The sequence below is a fragment of the Vanacampus margaritifer genome, chromosome 5, assembly GCF_051991255.1.
Source record: "Vanacampus margaritifer isolate UIUO_Vmar chromosome 5, RoL_Vmar_1.0, whole genome shotgun sequence".
Classification (NCBI taxonomy): domain Eukaryota; kingdom Metazoa; phylum Chordata; class Actinopteri; order Syngnathiformes; family Syngnathidae; genus Vanacampus; species Vanacampus margaritifer.
Window position 1 is genome coordinate 11506111 of NC_135436.1, and position 16986 is coordinate 11523096.

Sequence of the window (16986 nt, forward strand, 5' to 3'; positions counted from 1 at the left end):
ACAATGGGAAGGAAAGGGATTTTTTTTAAATTCTTATGCTTATTTCTTATTTCATCCTATGCACCTTTGTTCTACTCACACCCACACACATTCAAAAAAACAAAAAACAAATTATCACTGACTTGTACACTTTAGGGAGAAACTGATCTTTCAATGTACATTATATCCCTTACCTGGGTTGACGCGTGTCCCCTCAACATTATTTCATTTCATCATTCTACTTCCTTGATTAAAAAGGATAAAGCTATGTTGTCAGCCATATTCATTACAATGAAAGACACAAACATGCGCTCTCTCTGCACAGGTCTCTGGGGCCTTATATGCTCATTACAATGAAATACACAGAGACAAACAAACATTCTAATCAAACACCACACTTTAATCCTGTTGTTGTGCTTGGGCATCTGTGTGTGTGCACACACACACACAGATGCCCATGTGTGTGTGTGTGTATATATATATATATATATATATATATATATATATATATATATATATATATATATATATATATATATATATACAGAGAGAGAGAGAGAGAGATTTCATGGAACACCACCGAAGAAATGACACAATGAAAAACAGTCCGTGTCAAAATACAGCCATTAATAGCCAAATCCCTGGCCACAGAAGTGATTACAGTACACTCTTACGTGAAAAAGTCCAAACTGAGCACAGTTACTCATTTTCCCTCCCCAGTGTCATGTGACTCGTTAGTGTTACAAGATCTCAGGTGTGAATAGGGAGCAGGTGTGTTAAATTTGGTATTAAAGTTCTCCCACTCTTATACTGGCCACTGAAAGTTTAACATGGCGCCTCAAGGCAAAGAACTCTGAAGATCTAAAAAAATTAAATAAAATAAAAATAAAACTGTTGTCATACATAAAGATGGTCCAGGCTAATAAGAAGATTGCCATCACCCTGAAACTGAGCTGCAGTACAGTGGTCAAGACAGGTTTGACTAAGAGCTGACCAATGGGAATAAAGGCGCGGTCCAGACAGAAGCAAAGCCGGGTTCGTTCCTCGAACAAATCTCGTTCACACAGAAGCAATTCAAGACTTGTGTGTGTCCAAAAGAAGAATCTGAAGATGTTTAACGGCTGTAATGTATATGCCCAGTCTTTGAGTGGCGCTGTAGCGCAGCCACAGGGAGTTAACGGAAAGCGTAGAAGAAAACAAACACTTTTTTTCTAACTTTATTGCAATCTACAGAACAAACATAGCTTTGCATGTATCAAAACAACATGAAAAAGACAAACACAGGAGAAGTGAAAATGGCGGGTGATTCAAATACAGCACCGCTTGTTGAACGTGGGAATAAAGAAGCAAAATATTTTGCTGCAAAAGCATAAGCAAGTTAAGGAGGCTGCACAACACGACTACGACACGGCTATCTGTCTGTTGTTGACAGAATGACGGTCCGCGCGCAGTCACGCGAGAATTGGCGCATACGTCATCAATCTGCGTCAATGTGTCGTCATCGAGCTGCGACCATTACGTCATCTCTGGAGGAGTATCCTGCATATGGTGTCCAGACGGACGCTTACAGGGCGCATTTTGAAATCTTTCCACTCTGGAGCCCGGTTTCAAAAGTGATCGGTTTCAAACTCCAAAACCGCGTCATCGTGTGGACGAACGGCCTAAATGGTAAGAAACTTGTGAGAATACATTGAAACTGACTTTCGTGTGGACGGGGCAAAAGAGCTGACCAATGGGAATAAAGACAAACTGGTTTCCCTTGAAGTTTTATTGTACAATTTGTACATAGTACAGAAATGTGCCCACAATGTTTTTACACAATACAGTAAAATAAGATTATTTGTATGTTAAAGGTATCAAGCCTTCTCCACAATCACCAAATAACTTACCACATGAACACTACTACTCTGGTTTAATGATGATGTAGTTACATGACGCAGACGTCAGTCACCTGCCTCATCATATAATTGACGGAATGCAGCCATGCGTGTAAATAAAGGACATGCATACATATTTGGTTTTAATGGGAATTCTTTGTTTGTGTGTGTGGGCAGTGCATTCACGTGTACAACAGAGCGTTCACCTTCCCCAAGGTCTGTGCGCTGGCCCTCCATCTGTGGCACTCAGGGGATTACAGCCAATCTGTCTGTCTGCTGCTCAAAGTGCTGACCATCAGAGCAGCACCAGATTAACACAGTGCTCAGATTGGTAGACAGGGGGGGGTTATGGTTGAAGAGAGTTGTGGGGGTGCTGGGGTCCTGTTGGAAAAGAGGCTCGGCTGTGGAGGAAGAGAGAGATATGTGTATGGCGGGTTGAGCGGTGACGAGGGAGCAGGTTGAGAGGCTGGGGACAGATTAGTACACAACTGGTACACAAGGAAGGAGGGGGCATAGAGTTTGGTGGGGTACAATGTGGGGGGAGCTTGATGGGTTGAAGGTGGAGAAGGAATGAATCAATGTGAATAGGATTTTCTGGTTGAAGTCGATCTCCAATTGCCACATCCTTTGTTATGGAATATATATTTAATGTTTATTTTCTTGATCTTCAATAAAAAAATACATCAGGGAATATTGAAAGCAGCACCATCTTACTGGAGAGGCAAAGGGCAATGCCCCTCACTTTAGAAATATTCGGGGGTTGTCACTCATGGACGCACGATCCCATTAGGGGTGGAAAGCAGTTTCCAAGTGACCATTCACAGCAGACAACTTCACATCATCTGGAAGTGGAGATCTTGCAGTTCCAGTGCATACATTCAGAAATGTGCCATATAGGAAGAGTAAGGGAATTGCATGTAAAGTGATTGGAAGTGAGGGTATTTGTGAGAGAAGCAGGAGGGGGCGGCTGGGGGTTGAGTGGGTTTAGACTACATGAAGGTCCACTGAGATTATTGTAGTGAAATAAATCACAAAGAGCGCACGGGAGGGGGTTCTTGGGGACATGAGACAGAAGGGATTGGGGGTCTGTCAGGGATTAACCGTTTTCATTGTAGGACAAGCGAGTAGTCAACTGATAACATGGCACACACACTCATTGAGATGACACGATTCTAAACAATGGAGGTTTATTTTAGAACAGGATGTTTTTTTAAAAGAAGATTGTGAGTGTGAATGGTTATTCGTCTGTGTGTGCCCTGCGATTGGCTGTCAACCAGTTCAGGGTGTACCCCACCTACTGCCTGAAAACAGCTGGGATAGGCTCCAGCACACCCAGGACCCTCGTGAGGATAGGCGGTTCAGATGATGGATAGATGGATGGAAGATGTTGAAAAAAAAAACTCATCAGGATTTTTAATACATATATATAGATGAAAGTGAGTCAGTGACCACTATCCCTGAAAGAGTTAATTGAACACAATAGTGATATACTCACAGGAAGCCATAACTTATTCTGTTGTATGAATGGTAACAGGTGGATACACAGCCTCATAGTTCCTTCTCACATATACTGTAATGGTATTGTGTTGCTGGTCACTATGCGTTGCTAAGAACAAACAATAACTAATTTTCTAATGGCTTAAGTGAAATTCGGTCATTTGGCACCTCTTTCCTTTTTATACAATTCTACAATTGTATAATATCAGATTTGAAATATCCTAGAGTATTTTATGAGTTTAAGAACTACACGTCACACCTTTAAATTAAAATGCATTATTATTATTATTATTATTGTTGATGTTGTTGTAGTTGTTATGTTATTATGATTATTATTATTATGATTATTATGATTATTATGATTATTATTATTATTAATAATAATATGGTTGGAATTGTGAAAGTATGGTTTCAGACTGTAGGGCCGACATTAAACTACAAAAACTTTCTTGTTTTTACTTGATTGCTGCATTTGTGAGTAACATACCCTCAGATTTACCAGATCCGCTTCATATAGCCAATGGCATATATATACATTTAATCCAGAAAGAAAGAAAAAAAATACATTTGGTTGACAATAATATTCTTTCTTGCCTGGCACTAAGTTACAACACGGATCCGCCAAGTGATTTAGATAATAAAAGCGGCCCTGTGGTAATCCGACTAACAGATGGAAGAGAGATGGGTGAACAACATATGAACTTAAAAATGCACTATAGGCCTGAAGCCTGTCCTTTTATATTACATTCACCTTTCTTTCATCCTGTGCCACACTGATTTCTTTGGGTGGTTTTTCTTTATGGTTTTGCCCAGCAAAAGACACAAATAATGCTGGTTACTATAGCATAGTACGCACGTGCATTTTGGGGGTTTTCATCAGTCCTGAACTCGAAAGCATCCCTGATTTGAATAGAATGTGAGTGACGAAGTAAATGTACAGAGAGAAAGTAAAATATGCAAAACTCTTCCTCTAAAGCATTATAAAGACCAGGAAAACAATATAACAGCTGTATGAGGGATGCTAAATAATATACTGTATAGTTGTTTGGCTCAGTGTCCACTAAACTGCAAGTTGCATTCATCAACTGTTGAATATCTGTCCGATGTCCTGTTGTGGAGGTTATGTTCTTTCATAGTTACCCGGCTGCTACTATGGACTAGACGAGGGAGGGAAAACTGTTGTGGCTTGCGCCTCCACAGCTCCCTCTAACGACCAGTTCAAGTAACGACCACAGTCAAAACTGTAGCAGTGTACTTCAATTTCCTTTATTGATCAAAAGTTCAGATATTGATTGTTTGGTTTACATTTGCTATGCGATACCTTATCTTTAAGAAAAATAGTGTTTTGTTTGGTTTTGGTTGTATTTTAGTTGTTATATTTTCCATCTGTCTACCTTTGTCCATGTCTCATCAAGTCTTATCATATCCACCTGTGCTTGTCATCCTGGTGACGGTCCCTTGTGTCATCCAATCAGCTCCCTCAGCCACGTTTGTCTTGTCCAGATGTGTATTTAGTAACTTTTTTTCTTCCATTCCTCATCGGTTTATTGTCCAGTCTTGTCGCTGGCATGTCCTTGTCATCTCGTTTTTTCTTATAAGTTTATTTGCAGTTTTGCTAAGTACTTTGAATCTTGTTTTGGACTTTTGAATTTCGCCTTCCTCTCTCAAAGTGTCTAGTGTCACACTGTGACAAAACACAACAATGACAACTTTGTTTAAAACAAATCAATACAATATTATGATGCGTCTAGTCTCATATAGACATAACAAAAGCTATACCAATGCATGCATGACTACAAATTCAGTACATATTTGTAATCGGGTGACCAAACGCAGCGGTTGTTGTGTTGTTTGTTAGCAGCATGCAAGACTTTAATAGCCTATGAGTCACACCGATGAAACAAACATGTTGACTTGTTTTTGCATTGTGTCTGTGTTGGCATGAGGACACGTACGCATGCAAGAGTGCATGATTGTCATAGTTGGTAACCCAATGGAGGTATCCTCTCACCCCTCACCCATCCCATCAGTTTGTGATTGGTCGATGGCTCCAGCTCTGAGGATTAAAGCATGTATCCCCACTTTTTTGTCCCGTTCCCCTCTTTCCTTATTCTATTCCTCCCACTCGTTTCCCCCCATCACATGATCCGTTACATCACGGGATTGAGGTCAAAACTGGATTAGGGCGAGCGACGCAAGCGAGAGAGGCAACGCTGGAATTACTGAAAGTGAGGGAGGAAATGCGTGTGTTTGTGTGTGTGTATTAAGAGGTGAACGTCGTTCAGATGGCCCACAGATGAAGAGAAAGAGATGATGAGCGAGGAGACAAAGAGAGGAGGGCGCATTGGAAGGCAAAGTGGAACGTGGAGGGAGGGGGGGAGATGGGGGGTGGGTGGGGGGGGGGGGGGGTTACAGAGGTTTACTCTAAAAGGGGGCTTGAGCATGAACACATGCAAAGGTCATGTCTGACGCTGTAATTGCAGCAAAGTGTCCATTTGGACAAAACAGAGCTCTACTAGTAAAGCGAGTAAAAGCGGCCAAACTTCTTAAAACAGTCCAATAATGTTGTAACACACAATACAGTTGAACCTTCAAGGCCTAACAGCAGAGACAAAAGTACTCACACTGTAATGAAGTATGTTCAGATACCTGTGTGTGTGTGTGTGTGTGTGTGTGTGTGCGTGTGCGTGTGTGTGTGTGTGTGTGTGTGTGTGTGTGTGTATAAATTGGGAGGAGGGGGGGACTCTCCTAAGTACTAATTAAATTACTTTATATAGCCTACAGTAAGTAAAAGTAAAAAATAAATTAAAAAAACTAAAATGGGCTGTAGTACAAAATGAAAAAGTACAAATAAATTATCACCTCACTAAGTCATATTCAATACCACTTTTGATAAATTGGCACAAAGGGGGGGGGGGCATTTTCCTCTCATTAACTTGAGAAGACAAAAAAAGACCACAGGGTACAACTTTGAATTTTATCAGGATAACCAGGACCGACCCATGTGAGCAAAACAAAACATGACCCATAAGTTTTGCTAAATTGGGTCATGAAAACAACAGGAAAAAAAATCTTGCTTGTGTATTTTCAGGTAAGACTGAAAGTCAACAGAAGCTCAAATTACTTAGTGTGGCACAAAACAACATACAGTGTTTGCCATGAATCATTCTTGTGACAATATATTTTGACAATTGATGAAAAATATCTTGCGTTAGCACATAATTAAAATGTATTAAATAACATATATCATTTGATTATTTTGAGGAAAAGAGTTTACATAGCAAAAATTGGAGAGTTAAAATCGCAGAGTTAAATGAATGGGAGTTCATTTTAACTCCCATAGTGTGACATCGGCCCTTACATCGGTACTTAATTCTAAATTGCACATTTCCCCTATTTTCCTCAAAAATAGTCAAACGATAGATGTTAATTTCACACATTTCAACCGATGTACATATTCGAAATAAGTAAATCATATTGATTTTTTTATTGTTATTTTTATTTTATCACTGCACTATTTACGTCTTCTTAACATCATGTTGTCATTAGTGGAGGTTGGAAAAAATGCAACAAGTCTACATGTATTGGTGGGGGGGGGGTCCTCAGAACAACAAATAGTCAAGTAAAATACAGATACAAATGTTGACTTGAGATACGAGTGGTTTGATTTACAAGTTTTTCATGATACGAGCCCCACTTGACAGATTTTGTTTTTTATTATCTTGAGATAACTTGACATCAAGTGCTTCAGATACACAACATCCTGCCACCATCACTTCACATTGGCTTCCATGCAGTGGCAGGACAATTCCATTTGGTGGCAGTAATGTGCCATTAAACTGGTTTGCCAACTATTAATAACAGACACCACAGAAGATGGACAAGGGAGAGCAATGCATCAGGTACAGTCGTGTTTTGTGCTCACATTTTCAGTGTTTCAGGTTATGTGGCAAACAAATATACTGTTGAGTGCAAAAAAACATGTTAAAATAGGGATTGCGGGAATGCATTCATTGCATTTCCATTTATTTCAATGGTGACAATACATTTATATTTTCTGTACTGCTTATCCTGTTCAGAGTAGCAATTGAGCTGGGGCCTATCTATACTTACATCTGCACCAAAGTCAGGCGAATGAACCACGACACTGTCAGTGCAATTGCAAAATCATTAATATAATATTAGGCATAGGCCCATTACTGATGGTTTACAGTGGTTGTAAAAAGTCAAGGTTCCACCGACAATGAGCTCTTCTTTTCTTTTCTTTTCTTAGGAGACGTCTAAGCGTCACTTTTTTGGCCTTCTTAGCGAGCAGAGAGGGGAGGGGTGAGTTACACATGGAGCAGGAGGGAGGGAGCAAGATGAAAAAGACACTGTAACCACAGATGTCTTTTTACTCCATTAATGGGTATTGTGCTTTAAGAGCAACTCACGCCAAATCAACTTTTTTTTATGCTGATTAACCGTATAAAGGGGTGTCAACTAATGCTGTCTACATGTCCCGGTCATTATTTTGACATTTTGGTGCATGTTATTTTAAAGCTTGAATTGGGGGGGGGGGGGGGGGGGAGTCCTGTATGGCGCCATCTCCAGGTTAAACACTGGGATAAACACAATTTGGCTTGTTTGTCCTCTCATTGGACAAGCACAAATTTCCGACACCATTTCCATGAAACTAACATAGTCACTCTGCCAGCCACCGACTCAGTCTCGTACACTCCTCCTTAGCGAGTTGGACTTGGAGTAGTAGCATTTTGCAAACATCTTTTTACCAATTTTCAGGTTAGTGATTTATCAGCACATCATTATGCTTATTTATTTAGCATAGCTTGTTGTAGTATAGACATTTTATAGATCTTAGTCTTCACTGCTGGTGTCAATCACAGCCAGACCACACACACACCCCTTCCCCCTCGCAAGTCCAACAGTCCTCTAGGCAACGCCCCCTTACAGCACCGTTTTCAAATATTAGTGAGGGGTGGAGCAACACTCTGGTTGGGAGGTGAGTTACATTCTAAAAAAAAAAAAAATGGTGCCAGCAGGTACTAGTTGGCCACACGGATAACATGAGTAGCCCACAGGTCTGTTCTGAAAATAGCACACCAACGATGGGACACTGTGACTTATTAAGAATTAAAACTGAAAAAGAATGTTAACATTTATTTATTTATTTATTAAAACTTAACATTGTAGGCCTACACATTTTTCCTATAAATACTCTGTTTTGTTTAGAAATAATATGTTTAATGGGGGGAAAATTATTGTTTTTTTATTTACCCAATAATACCGTGATACCGCAATATTTTTTGCTCACGATTATTTTACGTTCAGAAATTAATCTCGGCTACAGTATGTCACTGGGAGATCAATGGGACCTATATCATCATAATACTGAGAATATCTTAATCCTGCTGATTAATTGAGATTTGGCCAGAGAAAGTTGGTCATAGTGATGAAGCGATGAGTGCGATGACAAGAAATTGCGAGAGAAGGATGGGAAGGAAGAGGCGGAGGAAGAGGTAGACGGTAATCCTGTCTAATTCACTTAGGGTTGCGCTGAGGGAGCAGGACACTAAGAGGATTTGGGACATTCTCTAAATTAGATCAGCAAGAATAACAAACTGCAAGGAGAGGTGGAGCAGAGGGTTTGAGGGGGCACACTGCGAGAGAGAGGTGGCATGAACCAACTGAAGGAAGTGGGCATGAAGGAGACAGCATGCGCCATGTTTGTGTAAAAAAAGAATGTGAAGAAGAAGATGACATTTTTAGAAAGGTAAAAAAACCCAAGAAGGTTTGACTTTGGTTTTCCAGATGAAGACACAAAATGACAAAATCAAGGAAATCATACAAACAAAACCAAATGACCTTTGTGGGTGGCCATCTATGTACAGAGGTCAATCAGTGCCATAATCCAAGTGGTTTGGGGCAACACATTAATCTGAACTCTGACTTTTTCTATTAGTGATATTAACAAGGTGTTAAATTGTAATCTGCAGCAAAGCCCTGAACAGACATGTATGCTGAGGGTGACAGTCGCTGGTTGATCCATTCATAGTGTAATGCTGATCCTGTTAGCACTGCTAGCTGCAGATCATTCAAACCTACTTACACTGCTGTAGGTGTGATTTAGCAGCATTACTGCACGATTACAAATCTTCTTTCATGACTTATGGTTTTGATTATGGTTAGCAAAGTCACACACAGGAATTAAAGTGACATTCAGCATTTTACAAGGCTATCATTAAATGGCATTTCAATCGCAGTAATGTGGTCAGTGTGGTAACAAAATGTCTACTTTGAGCTTTGCTCATCTATATTTCAAACTATTGATTTGTTGTTCATATTCCGACACAAAAGTGCATTTTAAGTACGATATGCGTACTTCATTGTAAGATCATTGATATTTTATATCCATGTGTGTCTAGTGATTAACATGTACATGGATGAGTGCTCAGCCTCATGCTTGGCGCATGTATGTTAGTCGGCATCGGGATTAGAAATCGATTAAGATGAAATTGGACTGCAGGCCAACAGGAGGGAGAAAATGGTGGGAGTGGAGCGGTGGGAGGAGGGAGGCGGGGATGATAGTGAGGCCGGTCAGCTCTTTCAGCCTGTGGCATGATTACAGTGTGCCTTCAGAGCAGACTGGCCGCCAGCTTGTTTCTAGAGGATTAGAGCTCGCAAAGAAATGAATCATATTTCTAAGTCCAGAGTGTATCTGTGTCTGTGTCTCTGCACTGCTCTGTCCATATGCTGCCACTGGGGGATTACAGAAGTGGACCCTCGGCATCTATCTATCTATCTATCTATCTATCTATCTATCTATCTATCTATCTGTCTATCTGTCTATCTGTCTGTCTGTCTGTCTGTCTGTCTGTCTATCTATCTATCTATCTATCTATCTATCTATGTGTCTGTCTGTCTGTCTGTCTGTCTGTCTGGACTTTCAAAGTAGTAAAACTTGGTTAAGTGTGCTTGAGCACGGTATAGATTGGTCAGTGCAAACCTGACAGAGGTGGGCATTCCATCAATATTCACAATTGTTTTGTTGGCGATTAACGAATGACGGGAAACTTTGAAAAATTGACAGAATCGGACTAAGCATTGTCAGAAGTGCGGTTTCGTCCGTCAATATAATCATCAATTATCAGGTTCGTACCAACGGACCTTTTCAGTCAGTCAATGATGGACGCCAGTTTCGCTGATGAATGACGCCCACATCATTGACACACCACAGAGTACTTCCATTTCTTTCTTGGGACTGCGGCCGAGCCACACTTATTCTCCTGCAGTAAACAAGTAAATATACACTTACCAGGTGTGCTACCTTCGTCTCACACCATTCTCCAAGCCTTCTCTCTTCTGGCTCTGTCGCAATACCGAGTTCTGGTGATAATGTTTTCCTCCTGTTGTAAAGTCCTTGTTATTACTACATTTATGCAAGCATTAGTTTGGTGCTCAGTTTGTTTATTTTATGTCAGGCACGTTTGTTAGACATTTAAGTGGTCCGTCAGTGCACCATTTACGTCAGGCAGGTTATTGAACACCTAGAGGGCCCTAAAAAGAGTAAGTTACAACCATGTTGCACATAAAAATAGGGTGACCCTATTTTTATTGCCAAAAAAAGAGGCCCAGCCTTGAAATACTTAAATGATACTCAAAATGTAAAAGCTATTTTTATATATTCTATATTTTTATATTTTCATTATTGCCTGCTTTGTGACTGTAGTTAGAATTAACTGAGAATAAATAATGTTTGTATAGATAAATTAAATCAAGAGGTGAAATAAACCTACAAGATTATTATTTTTTTCAACATTCTTGATTGTGTTTATACCAACACTGTTTAAACGGAGTTGGTAGAGAACTCTATACAGTATTCTTGATCTTTTATTAAATTTGAAATGATCATCTGGATGGAGTTTGTGTTGGCATTTTATACATGCATTGGACTTTTTTGTTTAAATGAAGTAGTTTATGGAGACCTCTATCCTTATTATTTATGAATTCGGGTTGGCCCAATCACAGGCATAAGACTTTGGGAAGCTAAAAAAGGGGACTTTCAAAGCAGCACATACCGTCCACTTGTTATACAAAGTGCCCCCCGCCCCGGGCCTATACTAAGAGCCTATGCGCCGTCTATATCTACTGTAATCTGTACGTGCGGCGCCTATAGTATATACAGCAGTCTGCTCGCGAGATGCGAGTGATAAGATGGCCGCGCTGTTGCGTCAGCCGTTTGCACGGGTGCGTGTATGTGCTATGAGCTATCCAGATTTTTTTACGTACAGTTCAGTGGCGATCTACCTGTCGCGGTAACATGGTGCTGTTCAATGAAAACTGGAGGTGGCTGTTCAAAAACATGTCTCCCTTCTTCAATATTACCACCAAAAATGACTGCTGGCAGCAAATGCTCAGCACAACATATGCTTTTTTTTAAATAAATAAAAATCACAGCAGGACTTGAACTTTGCCCCTTTAGTTCTGAAGTGCATCTTACAAATATGCTATTACTGCACCTGCTGTATATGTTATAGAAATGGTGTGATCATGCAGCAGCAGCATGCTGGAAGAAGAGCCCAAGCCAGACAAAGTTTACACAAGGTTATTTAATATTTCAGAAACATGGAAAGCTATACAGCATGGTAGTGATGCAGACTGGTCAAACAAACACAAGAGACAAATGAAATATACAAAATAATCAGAATCCTTCATATCAGAAAAATAAAGCAGAGATGAATTATGCAAAAGACAAAAGTAGAGTAAATTAGATTAAGAAGCATTAACAGCATTTTTCCTATTACTGCTACTTTTATCAGATAAAACCCTGAGTTGAAAAAAAAAGCAGATACCAGAAAAATAGAAACAGGAGAGAGAAAAAAACAAAGTAAAAAGTTGGCAGTTTTCTAAGATTTAAGAACAAGATGCTGTTACATGGAGTGCATACATGAGACGTGGTTGCATTTCCAGGATTAAATATGTACAAAAGACAACAAAAATATCGTAGTAATGGCCGTGCCATCTAAAGAAATAATATCATTGATATTGATCACAGTAGTTACACTGATAATATCAACTTCAAAACAAATTCCAACGATCTTTACTTTTACTTTGACAATCCACAAATGTTGAAAGAAACAACAATATTTAAGTCTAATACAAAAAAAGATACATGAAATACATATACTATTAATACCCAACACGTTTTTACACGTTGGATTGACATTTTGAGAGAGAGACACCAAACTCTCTGTGCTAAGGGCGGGCAGGTGCAGTCCTTTTCCCCGGTGCAATCATTTTGCCCATCAGATGTCTCACAAAAATAGAACAATACAGTCATTTATAGATTACAGCAGAAGTGCTTCAATCCTGCCAACTTCCTGCGAAAAGGAGCCGAGGGGGATATTGGTTGAGTGCCAATTGCCACAATGTGGCCATTGTTGCCCAAGAGTTGATCCTATTAACGAACAATGCAACGAGCCATTCTCCTAATGATTACAAGCATGCTCAAAGGCAACAAGTTTGTACTGCAGTCACTTCAAGGACTCCATCAACCCTCTTGACTTGGATCACACACAGGCTGAAAAGGGTCAGCATCAAACAAGGCTACTGGGGAATCGGCAGCTTTATTGATCGGCACCTCTTAATGGTTCCCATTGGGAAAGCGGGTGATGGAAAGCAGCCTTATTTGGAGAAATGAATGCCGGTAAATACAAGACACATCTTGAAGTGGTGGTGGGGGGATAAACATGGCAATTCCATTACAATTCCATTTTTCTTTCTTTGAAGAAACTTTTTTTTGACACATTTCAAATGACAGGCTTCTACAGCCGAATTTTGAATTTTGGATGGTTCGAATTGAGCGCAGGATCAACAGAAAAAAGAGAAATGAGTCCAAGCCAAATTTCTTTGCTCAACTTGTCAAATCAGCAATAGTAATTTGGTCAATTCAACCAACTCTGAATCAGATTCCAAATTTCTTCCCAAGCCCTCACTTGATGCTATTTACAAGACCTGGAACTTCCAGGAGCTTTGGTCTTTGTAGTCCAGACAGTCTGTGGCATTGAAATTGAGCTTCCAGGCACCTTGGTCCTTGTAGTCCAGGCAGTCGACAGCTCCGAAGCCAAGCGAAGCGGCCGTGTAGCCTTGGGAGGAGAGCGAGGCGGGGGACTGGCTGAGGGGCCCGCCCATGGAGGAGGCGGTGATGGGGCTCAGGGCACCTCCTGTGCCCGACAGCTGCGGGTGCATGGGGGACAAATAGGAGCTGCAGTCCAGGCCGGTGAAGTAGGAGGAGGAACCGGGGTAGCCCTGGCTGTAGGCCGGGGCCTGGGTGTAGGTCATGGGGTAGGCGCTGGTACGCTGCATGCAGGGGGTGGTGGAGGCGGACAGGGGGTCTGGCAGCGGCGAGATGGAGGCCGGGCTCCAAATGGACACTGTGGCGCTGGCAGAGCTGGGATTGGGGGTGATGGCGGTTCCCGGGGGAGGCGGCGGCGGACTGTAGGGACCGTTGGCCGGGTTGGCGCTGGCCTCGGCGTTGGTCTCCCGAATTGGGGAGGCCTTCTTTTTAGGAGGCCGTGGTTTGGACTGGCCTGTGCTCTGCTGCTGCTGTTGGCGGCATTTGGCACGGCGGTTCTTGAACCATACCTGATGGCAAGGTCACATGACATTTCATTTTAGGAAAATGGAAGAGTTTGTTTGTCTATATATATATATATATGTTAATGACCACACAAAATATTGACACATTAGGCCTTTTCACTTAGGGCTGTACTCACTCTTGTTGCTAGGGGTTTAGCTATTAATAGCTGTTTTTTTTTTGTTATTTTCAGGGAACAATACATTTACACCATTATTTAAGATCTACATTTTTCATTGTGTAAAGCAGTAGTAGGGAACCCTGGTCCTTGAGAGCCACTGTCCTGCCTGTTTTCCATGTTCCCCTCCACCAACACACCTGATTCATGAACAAGATCGTTCAGGAATCTTGCTGATTAGCTGATCATTTGAGTCAGCTGTGTTGGAGGAGGGAGACGTAGAAAACAGACAGGACAGTGGCTCTTGAGGACCAGGGTTCCATATCCCTGGTATAAAGTGTCCTTTCTTCAGTGTTACCCCATCAAAAGATACAAATAAATCTCTGTAGAAATGTGAGGGTTGTTCTGAACTCACTTTATATCTACACGTAGGCAACATGGTGGTTGAGTTAGCACATCAAAGCATGCTCTCATCCCACGTTCCAAAAACATGTTAGTTAGGTTAATTGAGGACAATAAATTGTTCTCTAGGTGGGAATGTGATTATTAATGTTTGTTTGACGGTAAGTGCCCCACACTGCCCCCGTAATTTAGCTGCCCTGCCTCTTCTCAAGTTTCAGATGGGAAATCCTTCAGCTCTGTAGAAAATGAATTGATGGATGATGCTGTTTTATTTGTTTTGTTTTGTTTTGTTATACAGTAATGTACACTATTATTAATATTCTTTTGTGAGTTTCTGTTCCCCATGGATAGAAAAAAATCTTATTATAAATTCATTTATAATTTATTTAATACTTTATTTAATTTTATATAATTATAAATTCAAATATAATATAAATATATTATATAATTTAGATTAAATATAATATATAATGTATTCTTTATTACAGTTGTAATTTAAATATAAACAACTACAGCCTGTTCAAAATGTGTCCATAATTATTTAGCATCGTTACCTGGACTCTGGACTCGGGCAAGTTGATCTTGAGGGCCACCTCCTCCCTCATGAAGATGTCTGGGTAGCGTGTTTTGGCAAAAAGAGCCTCCAGGATGTCCAGCTGTGCGCGTGTAAAGGTGGTGCGTTCGCGACGTTGCTTACGTGGGGTGTCTGCAACGTGGAAATAAATCAACAGCAACATTACTTTGAGAATTATAACGACCGTCATCGAATCACTGTTTACTTCATCATCATTATTATTATTATTATTATTATTATTATTATTATTATTATTATTATTATTATTATTATTATTATTATTATCATTATCATTATTATTATTTCAGTTTACGTTCCGCTCTTTTTTGTTTCTTATTTAGTACTCGACATAAAGAACACATATAATTTGAACTACATTGAACTAAATCAACGGCGTGATTGAGTTTTTAACGAATAAAAATCGTCTGCATTTAAAAATGTATTAAAGGCCAACCTTGGCATCCAATACACCTTCTGTCATCTCTTCATCTAGATGGCAGATGTTACAAAGCATGGCTGCATGGCACAAAACCAAATACAAAGACAGTCCCTTATCAAATATAGGTTACGTGTTAAGTGCAACAGATTGCGGATAGTTTTAATGTTAAGTCTTGTGTGAGAACAAACGGCCTTCTATTCACACACTTTTCTGCATTGTTTTTTTTTTAACTCTATAATCCGCTAAATTTATAGGTCAAGTGAACACATGTTCCTGGATGCGGAATAACAGCAAAGAATCACACGTTTCTCTCATGTGCTTTTTTAGCATTGAATTTTCTTTTTTTCACGTCGACAATGTTAAAATTAAGAATAATCAAGCTGTACTTACTGGGGTATCCAATGGCGGTGGTGTGCAGCAGATCCATGCCCGGGCCGGACAGAGTTAACCCGTTCACGGCGTAATGGGGTTGCTTAATGTAGGACATCATGCCTCCTGTGGGCTTTAAAACACTCCCTCACTCCCCCGTTCACTTGTTCCTCTTCTCTCACAACACGGGCCTCCTCCTCCAATAGTTTGTCTGCAGGCTCTCTTTCTCTCTCTCTCTCTCTCTTGCTCTCTCTCTCTCTCTCTCTCTCGCTCTCTCTCTCTCTCTCTCTCTCTCTCTCTCTCTCTCTCTCTGTTTTATGATTCTTTCCTATTTCTCCTCTTTTCCACTGTGTCCCTTAACGGTATCCTCTCATGTGCTAATGCACCTGTTGCGCGACACCTGCAAAAGTGACAGCTTTACGCGCAAGCCGTTTGAATAGTTTACTTACGCCTCGTCGCGGTTAAAAGCGACCTAAAAACAAAAGCCAAAAGCAAGCCACTCACTAAAAAGACGCAATAAAGTAATTGCGAGGTCTTTTGTCCAGTCCAAGTTGCGCGCGTATGCGATGCGCACGGATGTGTCCAGCCAGAAAATACCACAAGATGAAGTTCCAAGAGTGCGCGTCTGTGCGCTCTGGTGAATGTTGAGAAGTGGAGTTGGGTTCCGGTTGGTCCCTCACTTCAGGCTGCAGGTTGGAGAAGATGCGCTTGGAAGCAGAGTGGACAAGTGAGGCGAGAGAAGAAGTGGTTGGCTAATTAGAACTTACCCAAGTAGACTCCCACATTCCCCCCTCCCTCCATTGCCTCTCTCTCTCTCTCTCTCTCTCTCTCTCTCTCTCTCTCTCTCTCTCTCTCTCTCTCTCTCTCTCTCTCTCTCTCTCTCTCTCCCCGCACGTACAATATGTATGTGTTTCTTATAGATAAATTATGTTAGCTAACGAATTTTATAAACACGCATAAACCTTTTTTGTCCGTATTGAGGATGAACGAATTCTATTTCGAAATAGGTTGGATTTTTACAACAACAAAAAACTATGTTATAAACGGCACTGCTAATTGTTCATCGTTTCATGAGCTACAATCATAAACAATTCG

The 16986-nt window shown here is 40.7% G+C and overlaps 1 protein-coding gene across 1 annotated transcript; it reads right to left on the bottom strand.

Annotated features, from left to right (window-relative positions):
• Positions 1-11944: 11944 nt before the first annotated feature.
• Positions 11945-16636, bottom strand: LOC144052609 (homeobox protein otx5-like). Its single transcript, XM_077566830.1, has 3 exons — positions 15913-16636; positions 15064-15215; positions 11945-13997 (listed from the first exon to the last, which is right to left on the bottom strand). The coding sequence occupies exons 1-3, from the start codon at positions 16010-16012 to the stop codon at positions 13359-13361; spliced, it is 891 nt and encodes a 296-aa protein (XP_077422956.1). The 5' UTR covers positions 16013-16636; the 3' UTR covers positions 11945-13358.
• Positions 16637-16986: the final 350 nt, after the last annotated feature.